We start from the raw sequence: 21,648 nt of genomic DNA, 5'->3' as shown, positions 1-21,648 counted from the left end.
TTTTCATAGAGTTGGGGTCTTGCTGTGTTGCTCAGGCTGGAGTGCAGTGGCTATTCACAGGCATGATCGTGGTGTACTACTGTTTGAAAATCCTGGGCACAAGTGAAAATCCTGGGCACAAGTGATCCTTCTGCCTCAGCCTGCTGCAAAGCTGGAACTACAGGTGTGTGCCACTGCACCCAGGTGATTTTTTTTTTCAATTGAGGCAAAATTTATGTAACATAAAATTATTTTAAAGTGGGGCTGTCAGGAGTTCAAGACGAGCCTGGCCAACATGGTGAAACCCCATCTCTACTAAAAAATACAAAAATTAGCCAGATGTGGTGGTGAGCACCTGTAATTCCAGCTACTTGGGAGGCTGAGGCAGGAGAATCACTTGAACCCGGGAGGCAGAGGTTGCAGTGAGCCAAGATCGTGCCACTGCACTCTAGCCTGGGTGACAAGAGTGAAACTCTGTCTCGAAAAAAAAAAAAGTTAAAGTGTACAAGTTCAGTGACATTTAATATATTCACAATATTGTGCAATCACCAATTCCGTCTAGTTCTAAAACATTTTCATTACCCTGAAAGAAAACTTTGTAACCATTAAGCAGTCACTCCCTATTCCCCCATGCCCTCAACCCCTGGCAATACCAAGCTACTTTCTGTCTCTAGATTTACCTATTAGAGAGATTTCATCTAAATGGATCATACAATATGTGACCTATTATGTGTGGCATCTGTCATTTATTGTAATGTTTTTGAGATTTGTTCAAGTTGTAGCATGTATTAGTTTTTCATTTTAATCACTGAGTAATATTCCACTGTATGTATAGATATGTTTTGCCTGTCCATTCTTCCATTGACAGACATTTGAGTTATTTACACCTTTTGGTGATTATGAATAGTTCTGTTATGAATATTCATATACTTGTACTTGAGTACCTGTTTTCCGTTCTTTTGGGTATATACCTAGAAGGAATTGTTGACTCATACGGTAATTCTATGTTTAACTTCTTGAGGAACTGCCAGACTGTTTTCCAAGGTTGCTGGGGGAGTTTTATATTCCCACCAGCAATACACAAGGGTTCTAGTTTTTCTCTTTCCTCATCAAACACTTGTTATTTTTTGTTTTTGTTTGATAATAGCCATCCTGATGGGTGTGAAGTGGCATCTCATCGTGATTTTGATTTGGCCATGTTAATGTTATGGCTAATGTTAAGTGTCTTCATAAACTTACTGACTATTTATATATTTTCTTTGGAGAAATATCTTTTTAAGTTCTTTGTCCATTTTTGAATTGGGTTGTCTGTTTTTTGGTTGTTGACTTAAAGAGAGTTCAAAGAGAGTTCTTTATATCATCTAGATGCTAGACTCTTACCAGATAAATGATTTAAAAGTATTTTCTCCCATTGTCTTTTCACTTTCTTGATAATTTGTACACTGTATATTTCTTTTTTTTTTCCTCCCAAGACAGAGTCTGACTCTGTCGCCTAGGCTGGAGTGCAGTGGCATGATCTCGGCTCACTGCAACCTCCGCCTCCTGGGTTCAAGTGATTCTCTTGCCTCAGCCTCCCAGGAAGCTGGGATTATAGGCGCGCGCCAACACACCTGGCTAATATTTGTATTTTTAGTGGAGACAGGGTTTCACCATGTTGGCCAGGCTGGTCTTGAACTCTTGACCTCAGGTGATCCACATTGGCTTCCCAGAGTGCTTGGATTACAGGCATGAGCCACTGTTCCCGGCCAGCACTGTGTATTTCTTGTTGTATTTCTTGATGTATGTATTTCTTGAATTTGTATACCGGTTATCTTTTCACTTTCTTGATAATGCCTTTTGATGAAGAAAAATACATCAGCCCGCTTCAGTGTCCCAAGTAGCTGGGACTACAGGTGCACACCACCATTCCTGGCTCAAAAGTGTTATTATTTTTTTCTTCTGTTGCTTGTGCTTTTGGTGTCATAGCTAAGAATCCATTGACAAATCCAAGGTCACGAAGACTTATCTCTGTGTTCTCTTTGAAGAATTTTATAGTTTTAGTTCTTTATTTAGGTTGTCGATCCATTTTGAGTAATTTTTGTGTATTGTGTGAGGTAGGGGTCCAGTGTGATTATTCTGCTGTGGATATCCAGTTGTACCAATACCATTTGTTGAAGACATGATTTTTCCCCCCATCAAATGGTCTTGGCACTCTTGTTGAAAATCGGTTGACCATAGATATGAGTTTATTTCTGGATTCTCAATTCTATTCTATTGGTCTATGTATCTGTCCTTATGCCAGTACTACACTGTTATGATAACCGTAGCTTTGGATTAATACTAAGTTTTGATATAAGAAGTGTGAGTCCTCCAACTTTGTTCTTCTTTTCAATGTTGTTTTAGTTCTTCCAGGTCCTTTGAAATTCTGTGTGAATTTGAGGATCAGCTTTTCTATTTCTGCAAGAAAGGCCAAAGCGTTGGCAGCTCTTTTAGAATTTGTCTAGCAGGTTTTCTGATTTTCACTAGAGGTCCCCCCAACGCCCAGCCACACGCACACACAAAGGGCCATTGGAATTTTGATAGGGATTACATTGAACTTTTGAATTGCTTTGAGTAGTATCGCCACCTTCACAGTATTAAGTCTTCGTGGTATTGCCACCTTCACAGTATTAAGCCTGTAATCACTTTGGGAAGAGGCCGAGATGGGTGGATTGCTTGAGCTCAGGAGTTCAAGACCAGCCTGGGCAACATGGTGAAACCCCACCTTTACCAAAAATACAAAAAATCTTAGTTGGCACACATCTGTGTTCCCACCTACTTGGGAGGCTGAGGAGGGAGGATCACTTGAGCTTATAGGGTGGAGGCTGAGGTGCACTCTAGCCTGGGTGACAGAGACAGACCCCATCTCCAAAAAAAATACTGTCTTCATGATGGTTAAGTTAATGTGTCAGTTGGTTGGGCCATGAGGTATGTTTGCAGACATTTGGTCAAACATTATTCTAGGTTGTCTGTGAGAGTGATTCTGGATAAGCTTAACATTGAATCAGTAGACTGTGTAGAGCAGTTTGAACTCCCTAATGTGGGTAGTGGGCCTCATTCAATCAAGACCTGAATAGAACAAAAATGCTGAGTAAGAGGAAACTTTGCTTGCCTGACTGCTTGAGCTGGGACATTGATTTTCCTTGGTCCTGGCACTGGAACTTAGACAACCATCAGCTCTCTTCGTTCACAGGACTTCAGACTCAGACTGGAACTTACACACTCAGCTCTCCTGGTTCTTGGGTCTTAGACTTACACTAACACTACACCGCTGGTCTCCTGGTTCTCCAGCTTGCTAACTGCAGATCTTGAGACTTCTCAGTCTCCGCAGTCATGTGAGCCGATTCCTTATAATAAATCTCACTGCCTATATTTATCTCTTTTCGCTTCTGTTTCTCTGGGGAACTCTGACTAGTACAGTTTTCCAGTTCATGAACCTGGATGTTTTTCAATTTATTTAGGTCTTTAACTTCTTTCATCAATTTTTTTAAGTTTTTTTTTTTTTTTTTTTTTTTTTTAGACAGAGTCTCACTCTGTTGCCCAGGCTGGAGTGCAGTGGTGAGATCTTGGCTCACTGCAGCCTCCACCTCTCGAGTTCAAGGGATTCTCCTGCCTCAGCCTCCCGAGTAGCTGGGACTACAGGCATGTGCCACCATGCCTGGCTAATTTTGTGTATTTTTAGTAGAGATGGGGTTTCACCATGTTGGCCAGGCTGGTCTCAAACTCCTAACCTCAGGTGATCCACGACCTCAGCTTCCCAAAGTGCTGGGATTACAGGCATGAGCCACTGTGACCAGCAATTTTTTTTTTTTTTTTTTTTGAGACAGGGTCTCACTCTGTTGCCAGGCTGGAGTGCAGTGGCACAATGTTGGCTGACTGCAACCTCCATCTTTTGGGGGCTCAAGCAATCCTCCCACTTCAGCCTTCTGAGAAGCTGGGACTACAGGCATGTGCCACCACACCCGACTAATTTTTGTGTTTTCTGTAGAGATGTGTTTTGCCATGTTGCTCAGGCTGGTCTCGAACACTTCAGCTCAAGCAATCTGCCCGCCTCAGCCTCCCAAAGTGCTGGGATTACAGGTGTGAGCCATTGCACCCAGCCTCAGCAGTGACCCACTGTGCCCGGTCCAGGTTTTTTACCTCTTTGGTCAAATTTATTCCTAAGTATTTTATTCTTAGGATGTTATTGTAAATGTAATTTTTTTTTAATTTCGTTTTTGATTTCTTATGCTGTTTTACAGAAACACAACTGAATTTTGCCTGTTTACCTTGAAGCTGCTGAATTTGCTTACCAGCTCTGGTAACTTTTTTGCAGATTCTTTGGGATTTTTTATATATAGGATCATGTCACTTTGTGAATACAGTTTTACTTTTTTATCCTTTGTAATTTAGATGCCATTTATTTTTTATTCTTGCCTGATTGCTCTGGCTTAAACTTCCAGTACAGTGTTGAATAGCAGTGGTGAAAGTGGGCATCTTTGTCTTGTTCCTGGTTTTAGGGGTAAAGCTTTCAGTCTTTCACCATTGAATATGATGTTAACTCTTGGTTTTTTTATAAAGGCCCTGTATCATGTTGAGGGAATTACCTTTTATTCCTAGTTTTCTGATTGATTTTATTATGAATATGTGTTGGATTTTGTCAAATGTTTTTCTGTATCAATCAAGGTGACCATTTTTTTTCTCCTTCATTCTGTTGGTGTGGTATATCACATTGTTTGGTTTCCTTTTATGTTATTGGCAACGGCATTCTCTTAGGCATCCATTGCAAATGTATGACTAAGCTTTCTCTCTTCATGCTTTGAGATGTTCAGAGTATGTCCTACTTTGATGTTTTGCCTACCAGCATCCTGCCTCTCTCATCACAGTTCGTTTACTCAGTGGCCCTGTAACTCAAGCTTTCTTTTCCTAGTGTCATCCTACGTTGAACCAGTTGTTCACATGGGCTAGATTAATCCACATAAATGCCTTTTCTTCCTTCATGTATCTTCCCTGCTGAGGAACCTGCAGTGATTATCCATTGTTCATCAGATCAAACCTAAACTCTTCCTGGCATTTAGAGCCCTTTGTAATCCAATCCCACATCACCTCTCTGATCTCTGTTATTTATTTATTTGAGACAGAGTCTTGCTCTTGTCGCCCAGGCTGGAGTACAGTGGCGCAGTCTCAGCTCACTGCAACCTCCGCCTCCTGGGTTCAAGCCATTCTCCTGCCTCAGCCTCCCAAGTAGCTGGGATTACAGGCGCCTGTCACCACACCCAGCTAATTTTTGTGTTTTAGTAGAGACGGGGTTTCACCATGTTGGCCAGCCTGGTCTCGAACTCCTGACCTCAGGTGATCCACCCGCCTCAGCCCCCTAAAGTGCTGGGATTACAGGCATGAGCCACCGCACCCAGCAATCTCTGTTATTTATTAAAAATAGAAACTACACAAGAAGACCCAGCTAGTAATAACTTAAAATTTTACCATTGCTATATTTCTAAAACTATAAGCATGTAAATTTGATTTCTCATATCTTTCCCTGATATTTTCCCAGTTTTTCAATTAGTCCTACCAATATGTTGTTAAAAATTGTATTTTCCTTCATTTTTGGAGATGTGTTCGATATGTTTGTCAGCCTCATTTCTCATATTTAGTTGGAACATGTATTCAAAGAAATGAAAAATATTGTCTTAATGTATTCTAAAATAAGGAAAAAGCAAGGTATAGGACATTATGTATCATGAAAAAATATATTCATGTGCATAGACAATTTCGGGAAAGATAACAGAAACTGTTAATGGTAGTAGCCCCTGGGAAATAGAACTAGGTGGGGAAGAAGGTGATTTCCTTTTCATTTTATACTCTTTTGTACTATTGGAATCTCTTAGTACACGTGAAGAAAGAGATGGAAAAAATTTAAAAAGTAAATAATGATTAGTTCCTTTTTTTTCTTGTTTTTAAGTCCCAGTTTAAACCCCTCTACATGATGTAACAGTGGCTAAATTTTAAACGCTTTTAATGGTTTTTAAAAACTTTAAGCCAGTTGATAAACTCAGGCATTTTCATCATGTACTGACATTTGCATCATTCACAAAAATTATCAGGTAGTCTGTTTCAGGGAATTTAGCTGTGTCCACAGAAAGCTGCTGTTTGTCTTTTTTAGACAGCCATATTCTTACGGCTACTTTAGGTTTCTATTCCATGAATAAATTGGATCAGCAGGGCATTGTTGCTGAAAGAAAAACTGAAAAAATACCAAGACTTTTGAGGGCCATTCCTTGTTTTATGGAGGTTGGGAAGGTTAGCAACCATCTCTGTTGTCCAGACAGCGGTGGTTTTTTTTTTTTTTTGAGACGTAGTCTGGCTTTGTCGCCCAGGCTGGAGTGGAGTGCAGTGGTGCGATCTTGGCTCACTGCAACCTCCGCCTCCAGGTTCACGCCATTCTCCTGCCTCAGCCTCCCGAGTGGCTGGGACTACCGGTGCCTGCCACCATGCCCGTCTAATTTTTTGTGTTTTTAGTAGAGATGGAGTTTCACCGTGTTAGCCAGGATGGTCTCGGGCTCCTGACCTCGTGATCTGCCTGCCTCAGCCTCCCAAAGTGCTGAGATTACAGGCGTGAGCCACCAAGCCCGGCCCTTTTTTTTTTTTGAGACACAGTCTTGCTCTGTTGCCCAGGCTGAAGTGCAGCGGTACGATCTTGGCTCACTTCAAGCTCCGCCTCCCAGATTCAAGCAAGTCCCCTGCCTCAGTCTCCCGAGTAGCTGGGACTACAGGTGCCCGCCACCATGCCTGGCAAATTTATGTATTTTTTTGTTTCCTTTAGTAGAGACGGGGTTTCGCCATATTGGCCAGGCTGGTCTTGAACTCCTGACCTTGTGATCCGCCTGCCTCCGCCTCCCAAAGTGCTGGGCTCATGGGCATGAGCCACCGCACCTGGCTAGAGTTTTTGGCATTGATGCTATATGTTTTCTTTGACTCTTCAGTTGATTTTGTTTTTGTTTTTTGTGTTTTCTTTTTTTTTGCTTCCCTTGGACACAAGTTTTATTTTACAATTGCGAACTGGATCTTTAGCTTTGGAAAGAATTTTATTAGGCACACCTTGGTAGTTCTTTGGAGTAAGGGAACATTTATTAAGGGAACATTTATTAATTATTGACTTAGCTGTAAATTTAGAAATGTCTTCGTAAGACTAGATAATTGAGATCAGGAAATATGTGCATCAGAATGATGAAAATAGCATCACTGTTTGAAGGAATGGAATAACCTATAAAGCTTCTCATCACAATGCTAAATTAGGAGTTTTAACGATTAGTAATGAAAGATTTTGCATTATTTCATCAGAGAGTTTTAACCTAGTTACTGTAGGATCAGGCCAGGTATTGTTTGTTACAGAAACTTAATAGCTTAAGGTTTTTAGTGTCTGAATAATCTTGTTAATTGCTGATTGTGGGTGAGTTATTTTTGCTTTAAGAAAATCTCCTTCCTGAGAAGTGGGCTGTATTGCACCAAAACCACTGAGTAGCAGTGAGGTCAAAAAGCTTGAGTTCCTTCCAGATAAAGGTTTGTGTTTGCCTGTCTTTCTTTACTGCCTCTGGGCAAGAAAAGGGAGTACTTTTTGTTTTGTGAAAACAATGTGAATTTAGCTCAGGAAATGCAAACCTGTTGGCTCTTGCAACTTATTTGACTTCATTGTGAGAGGAGTACAGGCTTTGTCTTGTCTCCTCGTTGGGTGTGTACTTTACATATAGCAAGGTAGAGTGAAGTTAATATTTAAATCCTCTTTCTGTGAAGTTCAGGTGAAGTGAGTTAGTAATGTGGTAGGATCCTGATGGGTTTAGTGTTACAGTAAAATTTATATACATATATATATAGTACGAGGATTTGGAGTGTGGGTTCTGTTGAGAACTTTAGCTAAATCTTTACAAGACTGGGTCATGTCATAGCATTTGTATATGTATATAAATAATGCATGTGAAATTTGTTATTCATACTCTTTACATTTTATTTTTATTTTTAAATTATGGAACGCTTCATGAATTTGCATGTTATTCTTGCACAGGGTCCATGCTAATCTCTGTATTGTTCCAATTTTAGTTAATGTACTGCTCAAGCAAGCACTTAGACCCTTAATAGCTATGTTTTATAGCTATCTTTGATTTAGCTTTTAATTCAAGTCATTTGATGATAAATAGATTTTGTAAACCTTAATTTCCTAATGTGTGCAGTGCCTACCTTTGTTATTAGGATTACAAGCATGTGAGGCGCCTGTTTCCTGTCATATGTTAAGCTAGGTATGGTGATGTGTGCCTGTAGTCCCAGCAACCTGGAAGGCTGTGGTGGGAGGATCCTTTGAGTCCAGCAGTTAGGCCAGCCTGGTCAACATAGCGAGACCTCCATCTCCAAAAAGAAAAAAAAATTAAAGTAGTTGTTCAATAAATGTTAGTTGTCATTATTATCAGCACTGTCCTATGGATGATTCAAATTAGGCAGTGTATTGCATGATTCTTGCTTTAAAGAAGGCAAGAATTTCATATTTAAAACAATTAGAGAACAGGCCTGGCGCGGTGGCTCACGCCTGTAATCCCAACACTTTGGGAGGCCAAGGTGGGTGGATCACTTGAGGTAAGAGTTTGGGACCAGCCTGGCCAACATGATGAAACCTCAGCTCTACTAAAAATAGAAAAATTAGCTGGGCGTGGTGGTGGGTGCCTATAATCCCAGCTGCTCAGGTGGCTGAGGCAGGAGAATCGCTTGAACCTGAGAGGTGGAGTTTGCAGTGAGCTGAGATCACGCCACTGCGCTCCAGCCTGGGTGACAGCAAGACTCCGTCTCAAAAAAAATTAAAATAAAATAAAATAAAACAATTAGAGAACCACATGATGAGGAATGTCAAGTGAAGACAGTGAGCCACATTCAGTCACAGGCGTATTCATTTCCTTAACATGGGAGATGAGAAAGGAGAGAGAACAGTATGGGCCAGAGTTCTTAGAAGGACTTCATATGGAGGAGGTAAGACAAATATAACCCTTGAATGTAGTTGGCATACCATAGTTTAATAATGTGATATTACTAGTGATTCTGGGAACAACAGTCTATGCATGAGAGAATGAGTTTGCAGTAAGGAACTGAGAGGAGAAAAGGTGGAACAGGCTAAGGGGGGATCAGGTAATGGTCTTTGAATGGCAAGATGAGGAATTTGGATTTGAATTTCCATGTAGAACATTGTTCTTGGAGCTATACAAAATAATTTTACATAGTTGTCATCTCTACCCAGTAGCCTTTAAAAAAGGTCACTAGGCCAGGTGCAGTGGCTCATGCCTGTAACCCCAGTACTTTGGGAGGCTGAGACAAGTGGATCACTTGAGGCCAGAAGTTTGAGACCAGCCTGGCCAACATGGAGAAACCCCATCTCTACTAAAAATAGGAAAACTAGCTGGGCGTGGTGGTGGGCACCCGTAGTCCCAACTACTCGGGAGGCTGAGGTGGGAGAGTCACCTGAGCCTGGGATGCCGAGGCTGCAGTGAGCTAAGATTGTACCATGCCATTGCACTCCAGCCTGGGCCACAGAGCGAGACCCTGTCTCAAAAAAAAGGAAACGAGAGAGTCTATTTTCCTTTCCTGGTTGTGTTATCCCAGATATATTAATGTCCACTGCTACCTATTACAAAATGGAGAAAGAGGAATGGTAATATTACAGTGTAACTGACTTTAATCCAAGGTCAAATGTAAATAGTAAATTAGTATTTGAATACTATATTTCATTGATTCACATTTATTTGGCATTCTGAGATCTCTGATGTTCTTAACATTTTTACTATCATCCAAGTAGCAGATGTGATGTTGTCATTGTCTGCACTTGTATGAACTTGGTCATAGCTGTTACTATCGTTATAACAACAGATGACAGTCGAGTTATATGTACTGTTAGTACCACATGGTTTACTTGCCATTGTGTATGTCACTTAAAAATTTACACTGTGATTCAACATTGAGATGAAAACCAAACAAAAAAACCAAAAAACCTGTGTATGGAGAAAGGCATGGAAGCAGAATGGCAGGGTATAAATTTGATTTTATATGAAGCAAAATATTTACCTTTGGAGGAATGTTTGCAGTTTCGGATTTTCTTGCAAAGCTACAGTCAAGTGCTTTATGCAACCCAGAAGGAAAGATACCATAGATGTATTATGCCGTGTTAAGTTTTGTTGCCGAGAATCGTGAAAGAATTGCCTATCACATGCCAAGCAGTGCACCTGGAAGCAGGGGAAATTGCTATATTCCTCAACATAAATGAAAAAGTTCAGAGATTTAAGAAGCTAGTGTGACTTATTTATATGTCTCCCAGGACTGCCGTTAAGACATTGTGTCATAGTTCAAGTGGCAGCAGTTTTCCTTTCTTTGTTTGTAACCGATGGCACCTTAGATTTAGTCAAATGTAATATTTACCTCTCTACTTCTGATGATAGCTGGTTTAGAACAGATTGCAGTACTAAGTAATCAAACTTGTGATTGTATAAGGACAAGCAAATTTTTAAAATAAACTTGTTAGGGTGCAAAGATCAAGGTCAAAATATAAAAATAGGCTGGGTGTGGTGGCTCACACCTATAATCCTAGCACTTTGGGAGGCTGAGGCAGGAGAATCGCTTGAACTCGGGAGGTGGAGGTTGAAGTGAGCCACAGATTGCGCCACTGGACTTCAGCCTGGGCGACAGTGTGAGAAATAAATAAATTAATTAAAAGAAAAAACTGGCCAGGCGCGGTGGCTCACGCCTGTAATCCCAGCACTTTGGGAGGCTGAGGCGGGCGGATCGCCTGAGGTTGGGAGTTGGAGACCAGCCTGGCCAGCATGGTGAAACCCCGTTTCTACTAAAAATACAAAAAATTAGCCCGGTGTGGTGGCGGGTGCCTGTATTCCCAGCTACTTAGGAAGCTGAGGCAGGAGACTTGCTTGAACCCGGGAGTCGGAGGTTGCAGTGAGCCGAGTTTGCACCATTGCACTCCAGCCTGGGCGACACAGTGAGACTCTGTCTCAAAAATAAATAAATAAATAAATAAAAAATACAAGAATAAGATATTTGCATTTTTTTGCATTAGATAGGTATTCTTGCCTATCTTTTTGTCTTCTCAGGTACAGCGTGGTATAGTGCATCCCTTATCAGCAGTAACTTTGTGTGAAGTTACTTAACCTCCCTGTGCCTCAGCTTTTTGTAGGACAGGCATAATACCTATGTAACAGGTCTGTTATGAGGGTTCAGTGAGTTAAATTAGTTAATACTTGCTAAGTGTTTATAGCAGCACCTGGCTAAAAGTAAGCAGTGTATGTTAGCTATTACTTTTCACTAGGATTATTTTCTCTGAATCATAAATGTTAATTTTTATACGGAATAATTCCCAATGAAGATGGGATTATCCTATTGTTACCTTCTTGACGCTAGTTTGGTATTAATACACTACTGATTCCCCCTCTCAATTATTCTACCCTTTTTTGGGTATATTGATGTTGATCTTTTAGAAAATTATGTGTGATTTGTGTGAGATACATAGATTCATACCACTTTTATACAGTAAAATGGAATTAGAATTAGTTTAAAAAAACTAGTACTTAATTTTTCTACAAATTACATGCTTGAGATTTTAGTTTTTGCTCAGGCTGAATCTGGATACCTTTTAGTATGATAATCACTCTCCCAGTACACAGGCAATGACTGGAGTTGTCAAGACTCATAGCGTGAAAGTCTGCTGGTCTCAGCAGGGTAGGATTCCACTTGTGGCCTATGACTATAGTCTGATTACAGCAGAATGACTGTTGATGCTTCTTCGAGGACTTTATTTATTTATTTATTTATTGAAACGGAGTTGTGCTCTTGTTGTCCAGGCTAGAGTTGCAGTGCCGCGATCTTGTCTCACTGCAACCTCCACCTCCTGGGTTCAAGCAGTTCTCCTGCCTCAGCCTCCTGAGTAGCTGGGATTACAGGCATGTGCCACCACGCCCAACTGATTTTGTATTTTTAGTAGAGACGGGGCCATGTTGGTCAGGCTGGTCTCGAACTCCCAACCTCAAGTGATCCGCCCACCCTGGCCTCCCAAAGTGCTGGGATTACAGGCATGAGCCACCACTTCAGGACTTTAGAGGGATGTTTCAGTTAGTTATTTCTAGTTGTGTAATACTTTAGTGTTACATTGGGCCCACAGCTGTTGAAGAACTTAAGATACTGTTTCTATTATAGCTGGGAGTAAATGTAGACTATCTCTCTGAGACATATTACTAACTTAATTTAAGCATAATCTTAGGAATGGTATAAATTAGATTTCTTGTTGCTGAATTAATTTCGAACTACTTTGTTTTCAACATTCATCTGAAAAAATCATTGTGTCTCAAGTTGGGCCAGCCAGTTGTTTAGATTGAGCTGTACTTGCAAATCAGTGTTTTGTATTGTCTTTGTGTAAAGCAGGATAAAATGGTAGAGTGAAGATGTTAAGACTGAAGGGTTGTAAACTGATTTTGTGTTAGCTGGAAGTTAACAATTTAGGTTTTTCCATGATTTAGGTTAATGAAGAGAAAACCTTTTGAAAGTATATATTTTATTTAATTGAGAAAGTTCTAGCTTTAACTGTACTTTTTAATTAATCAAACACAGAGTTTTAAATATGTTGGTGTTATCATTGGTTAATTACACCATTGGAAACTTATTGGCAGTGAAAAATGATACACACTAATGGCATGTGCAGGAAAGCTTAAAATAGCACATCTTTATATCCATGCAAATTCCCCGGACTCCTTATATGCCCTACTTAATGCACTGCCTACCAAAAGAAAAACGTGGGAAACTTTTAAGTGTCCATTAAGGCTAGAATATTACATTTAAATGTTTTATATATTTGTAATTTTACTGTCATCTATTTCTTTCATAAGTACCAAAGGTATTTCCATGATTGAACTTTTAAAAGAGAAATAGATTTGGCATTTCAGAATATTTCTGACAGCCAGCCAGTACCTTGTTTCTTGGAGCTTGTTGGTTCTTTAGAGTAAAAAAATGCAGGGCTGTTTGTGTTGGCCCACACCTGTAATCCCAGCGGACTTTGGGAGACCTAGGCGGGTGGATCACGAGGTCAGGAGATCGAGACCAGCCTGACCAACAATGTGAAACCCCGTCACTACTAACAATACAAAACTTAGCTAGGCGTGGTGGCATGCACCTGTAATCCCAGCTACTCGGGAGGCTGAGGCAGGAGAATAGCTTGAACCTGGGAGGCAGAGGCTGCAGTGAGCTGAGATGGGGCCACTGCACTCCAGCCTGGGCAAGCCTCAGGCCTGTTTATCCAAGATGCTTTTAGTTATTCTTTAAATGTACCCAGGTTTACTTTCTGACTGACATGTTTGTGGTTTTTTTGTTTTGCAAATATAGAGCTGCCAAATGCTGTTAAATCAACTGAGAGAAATCACAGGCATTCAGGACCCTTCCTTCCTCCATGAAGCTCTGAAGGTTGGTTTCCAGATCTCTGTTAGTCAGGAGGCTTTAAAGCAGCTGTCTATTATAGTTATGTCAGTTCAAGCTATTTCTATGCCCAAATTAAAGCACATATAGGGACAGAAGCTCTACAGGTCAGATGACTGACCCAATGTCTTCAACATGTAAATTATAAGGGGCTGGGGGAGATTTGTGGTTCAGGTAACCCTGCAGGGTAAAAGAGATTTAAGAAACATCAACCAATTTTACTGTTTAGGCCTTATATTTCCTGATCCAAACCAGCAAACTAAATAATATTTGGGTCAGGGAAGTTTGAACTGGTTATCTGATATTGAAAAAACCTGTTGTTACTCTTAAAATATATATATATATATATATATATATATATATATATATATATTTTTTTTTTTTTTTTGAGATGGAGTCTCACTCTGATGCCCAGGCTGGAGTGTAGTAGCACAATCTTGGCTCACTGCAGCCTCTCCCTCCCGTGTTCAAGCGATTCTCCCACCTCAGTCAGCCTCCCGAGTAGCTGGGATTACAGGCGTGCGCCACCACACCTGGCTAATTTTTGTATTTTTAGTAGAGACGGGGTTTCACCATATTGGCCAGGCTGGTCTTGAACTCCTGACCTCAAGTGATTCACCCGACCTGGCATCCCACAGTGTTGGGATTACAGGCATGAGCCACCATGCCAGGCCATGGGTTATATTTTTAAAAGATACATTCTGAAATGTTGACCAGTGATAAGATGGTTAGGATTTGATTCAGAATATCTACGAGGGTATAGGAGGTTTAGAGAAAATAAGAAAGGTTATGACTAAGTGACTAGGTAATTGTTGAAGATAAGTGATAGGTACCTGGGGTTCTGTTATTCCCTTTCTTGGTATATATGTTAGAAATGTTTCCTCATAAAACGTTAAAAACAAGAATGATCACCACTAGAAAACAGGTAATTGCATGGCTTTTTTTTTTTTTTTGAGACAGGAGACAGAATCTCACTCGGTTGCCTAGCCTGCAGTGCAGTGGTGTGATCTCGGCTCACTGCAGCCTCTGCCTCCTGGGCTCAAGCGATCCTCCCACCTCAGCCTCCCTAGTAGCTGGGACTCACGCCTGGCTAGTTTTTGTATTTTTAGTAGGGACGGGGTTTTGCCAAGTTGCTCAGGCTGGTCTCCAATTCCTGGGCTCAAGCGATCTGCCCGCCTTGGCCTCCCAGTGTGCTGGGATTACAGGCGTGTGAGCCACTGCACCTGCCCTGCTTGGCATTTTTATTGTAGGGCTGACTTCATTTAGAATGTCTATGTTAATTGCCAGCCCCGTTTTTTGACACATCGTGCTTTAGACTATTCAGAGAAATCATGAGTAGTAGTATCTGAAGCAATGGGAACAAATCTCCATCGAGATTTCACTTTTGTTTGGGTGTTGTGGGAAGTCAGAGCGTGGAAACTCCCTCCTGTAATGAGGCATTTAACAGACGCTTCAAGCACATTAGACCTACTGTCCACCATAGTCTCATAATTCTACCCTAGAATTATGCCTAAAAGTACTCAGTGTGTCACCAGGGTAATAAAGTTAATACTCAAAACTGGTTTTAAATTCTATGATGATTACTTTTGAAATTTCTATTGTCTTTTTCTCCCATAGGCCAGTAATGGTGACATTACTCAGGCAGTCAGCCTTCTCACTGATGAGAGAGTTAAGGAGCCCAGTCAAGACACTGTTGCTACAGAACCATCTGAAGTAGAGGGGAGTGCTGCCAACAAGGAAGTATTAGCAAGTAGGTACCATATATCCTGTCTTGGTCCTTTGCTGAACTAGCAGAAAATAACAAACCAAGTATATGTGAGTTCCCTGTCAATCACATCAGCCCTTTGAAAATAATAGTAATAACAGCTTATTACTGAGCTTATTGCTATGTGGCAGGCACAATTCTAAGCACTTAAAAAGTTTCGGCTGGGCATAGTGGCTCATGCCTGTAATCCCAGCACTTTGGGAGGCCGAGGCGGGCGGATTACGAGGTCAGGAGATCGAGACCATCCTGGCTAACACGGTGAAACCCCGTCTCTACTAAAAATACAAAAAATTAGCTGGGTGTGGTGGCGGGCACCTGTAGTCCCAGCTACTGGGGAGGCTGAGGCAGGAGAATGGCGTGAACCTGGGAGGCAGAGCTTGCAGTGAGCCGAGATTGCGCCACTGCACTCCAGCCTGGGCGACAGAGCAAGACACCATCTCTTAAAAAGAAAAAAAAGTTTCATTTGTTCATTTACTCATTGTTTAGCATTTATTTAGTGAGGACCAATTATGTGCCAAGCACTCTTGAAGCCCTGCCTGCATTTAGCTTGTTTTTTAGTGGGAGAAGATGAACAAATAAATAAATTATTAATATATTAGAATGTGATAAATACCATGGAGAAAAAGGACAGAATGAAAGCAATGAAAAAAAGAGTGCTGGGGACTGTATTTCCATTTGGTTGGACTTTTTTTTTTTTTTTTTTTTTGAGATGGAGTCTCACTCTGTCACCCAGGCTGGAGTGCAATAGCGCGATCTGGGTTCACCGCAACCTCTGCCTCCCGGGTTCAAGCCTCAACCTCCCGAGTAGCTGGGATTACAGGCGCCTACCACTACGCCTGGCTAATTGTTTATATTTTTAGTAGAGACGGGGTTTTACCATGTTGGCCAGCTGGTCTTGAACTCCTGACCTCAGGTGATCCACCCGCCTCAGCCTCCCAGAGTGCTAGGATTTCAGGTGTCAGCCACTGCGCCTGGCTGGGATGGACTTTTAAGAATGTGCAGAGGAGGTGAGGGAGTAAGTCATTTGAGGCCCTAAGATGGGAGTGCACCTTGGCTTGCTCAGGGAACAGCAAGGAGGCCAGGGCTAAGGCTTAGTGAGTGAGGAGAGCCGAAAGGGATGGGGCCATGGAAAGAGAAGGAGGTGGATCATTCAGAACCTTCCTAAGTACTAGCTTTTGCTGTGAGTTAGGTGGGTAGCCTTTGAAGAGTTTGGAGCAAAGGAATGATATAAACTGATTTCCATTTTGCATCACTCTGACTGTGGTGTGGAGAACAGAATGTGGGGGAGGAGGTAGTGACGAGCATGGGGCAGATCAGGGAGCCCAGGCCAGGCTGCTGTGGTGGAGGGTAAGCAGTGCTGGCATTCCGGCATATATTATTTTTAAGGTAAAGGCAGTAAGATTTACTTACTGAGGAGGTAGGGTTGTGAGAGAGAGAGGAGTTAAAGGTGACTCAAAAATTTTTTTCCTAAGCAACTGAAGCATTTAACCAAGATGGGAATCACTGTAGGTGGGGCAGATTTGGGACGGTAGATGAAGAGATCAGTTTTGGGAATACTAAATTTGAAATGTCTGTTAGACATTCACGGCAGAAATGTCAAAAAGATGGTGGAGACCCAGGTGCGCAGTTCAGAGGAGAGGTCCAGGCTGGAGGTAGGTGGACTTGGAATCATAACCTATAAATGCTCTGTAAAGCTGTGAGACTGAGGAGTTCTCCAAGGGAGTGGGTATAGGAGAAAGAAAAGGTTCTGCAGCTTAAGCACTGGTTGCTGCCTATGTTCAGAGGTCTGGGGAGGTGAAGAGTGCCCAGGGAAAGCCAGGGGAATGGGACCCTGGAAGCCACAGAGGCTTCTGGGAGGAGAGACCAAGGAGAACTTTCTGGAACCTGGGAGGAAGGTGAGGTGGTGTTAATGGACATTTGGGCTGTTAACAGTTTTGAGCTATTCTGAATGATGCTGCTGTGAGTATTCTCTTATGTTTCTCTTGGTACACACTGCAACTTTTTTTGGTCAACATTGTTCTTTTTGGACTCACCCATGCTGAGGGTTATAACTGTAGTTCATTCATTTTCACTGGTGTGCAGTATTCCATGGTCTGAATACACCGCATTGTATGTATTTGTTGATTGACTTTGGGGTTGTTTTCAAGCTTTTGCTATTCAAGCCTGCTGTGAGCTGTTCGGATTCATGCTGCTTGTCCTTGTATGCAAGAGTTTTTTTAGTGTATATATCTAGTGATGTAGTTGGTAGGTATTAAGATACGCTTATCTTCAACTTTATAGGTAATGACAGTCTTTTCCAAAATAATTTTTTACCTATTTATACTCTTTAACAGGGCTTGAGAGTAACCATTGCTCTCAAATTTGTTATCTTAGATTGGGAAATTGTCACCCTTCCTTCTCATGAGAAGGAAGCTTCCCCTTATGGGTCTTACAGATGCTAATAAAAACATTAGGTTAATTAACAAAAGAATGGGGAAGGGGAGTGTCAAAGGGCTCACTCCAGGAAGGTGGAAATTTTTAAATGGTTCTGTTGCGGTTTTTCTTTAGCACTGAAAGCATTTGCATGGTCTGTTGGGATAGTAAAACGCAGTTCAGAGTCAGTGTCTATGCCTGTCAGGACCCATTTGTAGTCCCCTAGGGTTACCAGCATCAGTCTCACTGGCCAGCAGCGTTCAGGGCCTTGCCACCAGGGAATCTCCCCATAGCTGTCGGCAGTATCTTTCTCTTCCTGGCAGACAGAACAGTTCTTATTGGTGTTTTGTTCTTGAGAGGGTGGAAAAGGAACATGTCTAGACTCAGCCCATCTCTGCACTGTTGCAGTACCCCCATATCAACTCATCTAAGGGATTTCTTCTGGTTGGCATCGACATGTCCTACTTTAATGTGCCCTTCAAATTTCCATAGGGCCATGTCTCATATGGACATCCCTTTAATAGGCCAGGTTTCCATTGCCCTCCTGCCTGATCATGTGGCCACTGGGCACTGCCCATGAGTGAGTAAAAAGCCTAACACAGGCTTTTATAACTGTTCAATTCTTCCATCACTGCTAGAAAAACAGCATGCAATCAACACATGCTGCTGATTTGTTTTTACCTTCTTTGATCCCATTGGCGTCCTTCCTTCCAAATAGGATGTTGTCCATTCACCTTGGAACTGCCATCTGCAAACCAAGCAGCTCTTTGTTGGTCTATCGGGAACTGTTTATTGGGAAACTGTCCGAGTGTGGATAGGATCCAGCAGCTCTTCACACAATTCCAGAGTCAGTCCTAGGGGAAAAGAGGCTTTCTGCTACCTGGGGAATGCAGAGACCTCCTTGCATTTTCCAGGTAGCAAGAGCCTGTATAAACCATTTCCATTTTATTGTGGAACTCTCTTGGGCACTGCCATCCTCATTGAAGTGTTTCTCTGACATCCCCCAGCAAGACAGCATGAGTATTTCATTTCAAGTTTATTTCATGTCCTCAATTATAGGTGTAGCTTCAATTAATGTCTCATAGCAAGGTAATAAATGCCCCTCAAGTGGTAATTCTCTAGTCCAAAGTCTCAGGAGCTGTCTCTGGGAGGCACTCACAGACTTTTGCCATAAGCCCTGGTAAACGCTCTGCAATCAGTTTGTCCCTACCAGCACTTCGGCTTCAATTCTCTGTTGTGTAGGCTCAGGGAATCTTTCTGGTTCCCATTTAGCATGTCTAATTGTTATTGCTTGAAGGACAAGTTTACATGCCTTCTGTTTTACAGGAGTAGGTAGAGGGAACATTCTCCAGGCAGATACAGTATCCATCCCCATAATACAATCAAGTCGAAAAGATGGAACCACTTCACATTGAAGCAGGTTCAAATATGCCAACTCGCCTATAAAATTTTATCCTAATTCCATCAACCCTTAATTTCCTAAGTATAGCCTCCATTAGGACTTTATCAACAGGTTTTGAAATCACAGTGCATTGTGCTTCTGTGTCACGAAGCCCCAGAAAGGTTTCTACTCCACACCCTGACCCCTTCACCACTAGGCTCTGGGTCCCCAGCAAGGGATTGAGCCAAAGTACTCTTGGCTCTTTGTTTAGCCTGCCTCAACATTGCCCCACACAATTGTTGATCATCTTTCTCTTTGTGGTCTCTGCCTTACAGCTTATAAAGTTTCTCCAAACTGGGGTAAATGCAAGAAACTTGTTTGAAGCCCTTTAATGTTGGTTAATCAGCAGAGTTCCCTTTGGTCCACCCACCTTTGGTAGTGCTGTATTAAAATGTTTAATCAGTATGTTTAATTGAAAGACTGTAATTCCCCACTGATCTGCAGTATCAATTCTGCGTTATCTCAGAATTTCTTTTTCCCTTTAGTTTCACCCCATCAGTGTTTTCTTTACTCACTTCCTTAATAATCCTTTAAACATTTCCACCTTTGTCCTTTGACTTTTCCCATCTGCCTTTCACCATTTTCCTGTTAATGAACCTGTTGTTTTTTTATTAGCATCTGTAAGACCCATGAGAGGAAGTTGAGATAGCAAATCTAATAAGGCTTCCAGAATTGTTTGTCAGTTTTGCTACAGTCATGTTGTATGAGGGGTCCACACTGAAGGGGTGTCCTTAACCAGCATGGCCTGGGTAAGGGGCATATTCAGTGAATGAATAGCCCTGTCATGATAAAGCCAGTGTCTATCTCACTGAGTATCCATTTTCAGTTCTTTTGTGTATATACCTAGAAATAGAATTGCTGGGTCATATGATAATTCTATATTTAGCTTTTTGGGTAACATTTCTAAAAGAGGACTTTATTTTTTAAAACTGCAACATTATCACACTAAAAATAATCCCTTAATATCATCAGTAATCCCTTAATCTCATCAAATACCCCTGTAGAAATTTCCCTGGTTATCTCCTTAACAGTGTTTGCAGTTTTTGTTAAGAACAATGATCCAAAAAATTAGAACATTAAGTATGTTTGAAGGGTCTTTTAAGACTCTCTTTATTTATAAATCTGCACCCCCCACCCCGTTTCTTGCAGCTCAATATCCAAAGAAATCAAGTCCTTTGTTATGTCAGTTTTCACACATTCTGGAGTTTGGAGTTTGGCGATTGTATTACTGTGGTATCTTTCAATGGATTTTTCTGTCTCATGTCTTTCCTATAAATGTAGATGCTTATCTGGCATGACTGTGTCATAGGTAGTGTTGTGTATGTATCTTCTATTTTGTTTCATTGAGAAGCATATAATGTCTGGTTCCCCTCTTTGTGCTGTTAAAATCGTAATTGTATTTAGGTATTGTCAGCTTAATTCATCTATTATGAAGTTTCTCACTTAGCATTTTCAGCAGCCATTCATGATTGTTACCTAGATTCATTATTTTGGTAAAAATAAATGGAAATAGAATGGTAATATTCTATCATAATTATGGTAATTGGAATAGTTATAGTGATAATTGGATTATTTATTTATTTATTTATTTTTTTGAGGCAGGGTCTCCCTCTGTCACCCAGGCTGGAGTGCAGTGGCCTGATCTTGGCTCACTGCATGCTCCGCCTCCCGGGTTCACGCCATTCTCCTGCCTCAGCCTCCCCAGTAGCTGGGACTACAGGCGCCCGCCACCATGCCCGGCTAATCTTTTGTATTTTTAGTAGAGGCAGAGTTTCACCGTGTTAGCCAGGATGGTCTCAATCTCCTGACCTTGTGATCCGCCCACCTCGGCCTCCCAAAGTGCTGGGATTACAGGCGTGAACCACCGCGCCCGGCGGATTATTTATTTATTTATTTATTTTTGAGAAAGAGGCGTGCTCTGTCACCCAGGCTGGAGTGCAGTGGTGTGATCTCGGCTCACTGCAACCTTCGCCTCCTGGGTATAAGCTATTCTCCTGCCTCAGCCTCCCGAGTAGCTGGGATTACTGGCACATGCCACCACACCCAGCTAATTTTTGTGTTTTTAGTAGAGACTGGGTTTCACCATGTTGGCTGGCCAGGCTGGTCTCAAACTCCTGACCTCAGGTGATCCGCCTGCCTCGGCCTCCCAAAGTGTTGGGATTACAGGTGTGAGCCACAGTGCCCAGCCTGATAATTGGATAATTTATTACTTGAAATTATTATTTTAGTAAAAAACGCATTACATAAAATCTAAGGATATCTCAAATATTCGATTTTTAAATACTTTATCCATTTTTAAAGGTAGAGTTCAGTAGTGTTAAGAATAGTCAAATTGTTGTGAAACAACCCCCAGAATGTTACCATATTGCAAATCTGCACTCCATACCCAGCCCCTGGTAACTACCATTTTGCTTTCTGTTTCTATGAATTTGACTACTTTAAATACTTCATATAAATGGATTCATACAGTATTTGTCTTTTTGTGACTGGCGTATTTCATTTGGCATAATATCTGTCTTAAGTTTCATCAATGTTGTAGCATGTGACAGTATTTCTT

At 41.5% G+C, this 21,648-nt stretch overlaps 1 protein-coding gene and 2 non-coding genes across 32 annotated transcripts in view; 2 read left to right on the top strand and 1 right to left on the bottom strand.

Annotated features, from left to right (window-relative positions):
* The window catches only part of USP28 (ubiquitin specific peptidase 28), a 76,803-nt gene that overhangs the window by 6,944 nt on the left and 48,211 nt on the right, over positions 1–21,648 (top strand). For 19 of the 30 annotated variants that reach the window (XM_054439405.2, XM_054439404.2, XM_054439397.2 and 16 more), the window contains 2 exons: positions 13,384–13,461; positions 15,091–15,223. The exons of 1 other annotated variant lie outside the window; for it this stretch is intronic. In XM_054439405.2, the coding sequence (XP_054295380.1) occupies positions 13,384–13,461; positions 15,091–15,223 (211 nt within the window). Of the gene's footprint in view, positions 1–9; positions 164–13,383; positions 13,462–15,090; positions 15,224–21,648 lie in introns of all 30 variants that reach the window. 10 more of the 30 variants (XM_063671467.1, XM_063671464.1, XM_063671459.1 and 7 more) reach the window with 2 other exon arrangements.
* LOC129009118 (U7 small nuclear RNA) lies at positions 2,431–2,493 on the top strand. Its single transcript, XR_008492657.1, has one exon. It is a non-coding gene; the product is annotated as a U7 small nuclear RNA (small nuclear RNA).
* On the bottom strand, positions 7,991–8,094 carry LOC129009092 (U6 spliceosomal RNA). The gene has a single exon (XR_008492636.2). It is a non-coding gene; the product is annotated as a U6 spliceosomal RNA (small nuclear RNA).

Source organism: Pongo pygmaeus, chromosome 9 (genome assembly GCF_028885625.2).
Source record: "Pongo pygmaeus isolate AG05252 chromosome 9, NHGRI_mPonPyg2-v2.0_pri, whole genome shotgun sequence".
Taxonomy (NCBI): Eukaryota; Metazoa; Chordata; class Mammalia; order Primates; family Hominidae; genus Pongo; species Pongo pygmaeus.
Note: the sequence above shows the minus strand (reverse complement) of the source record. Positions and strands in the feature narration are given on the sequence as shown.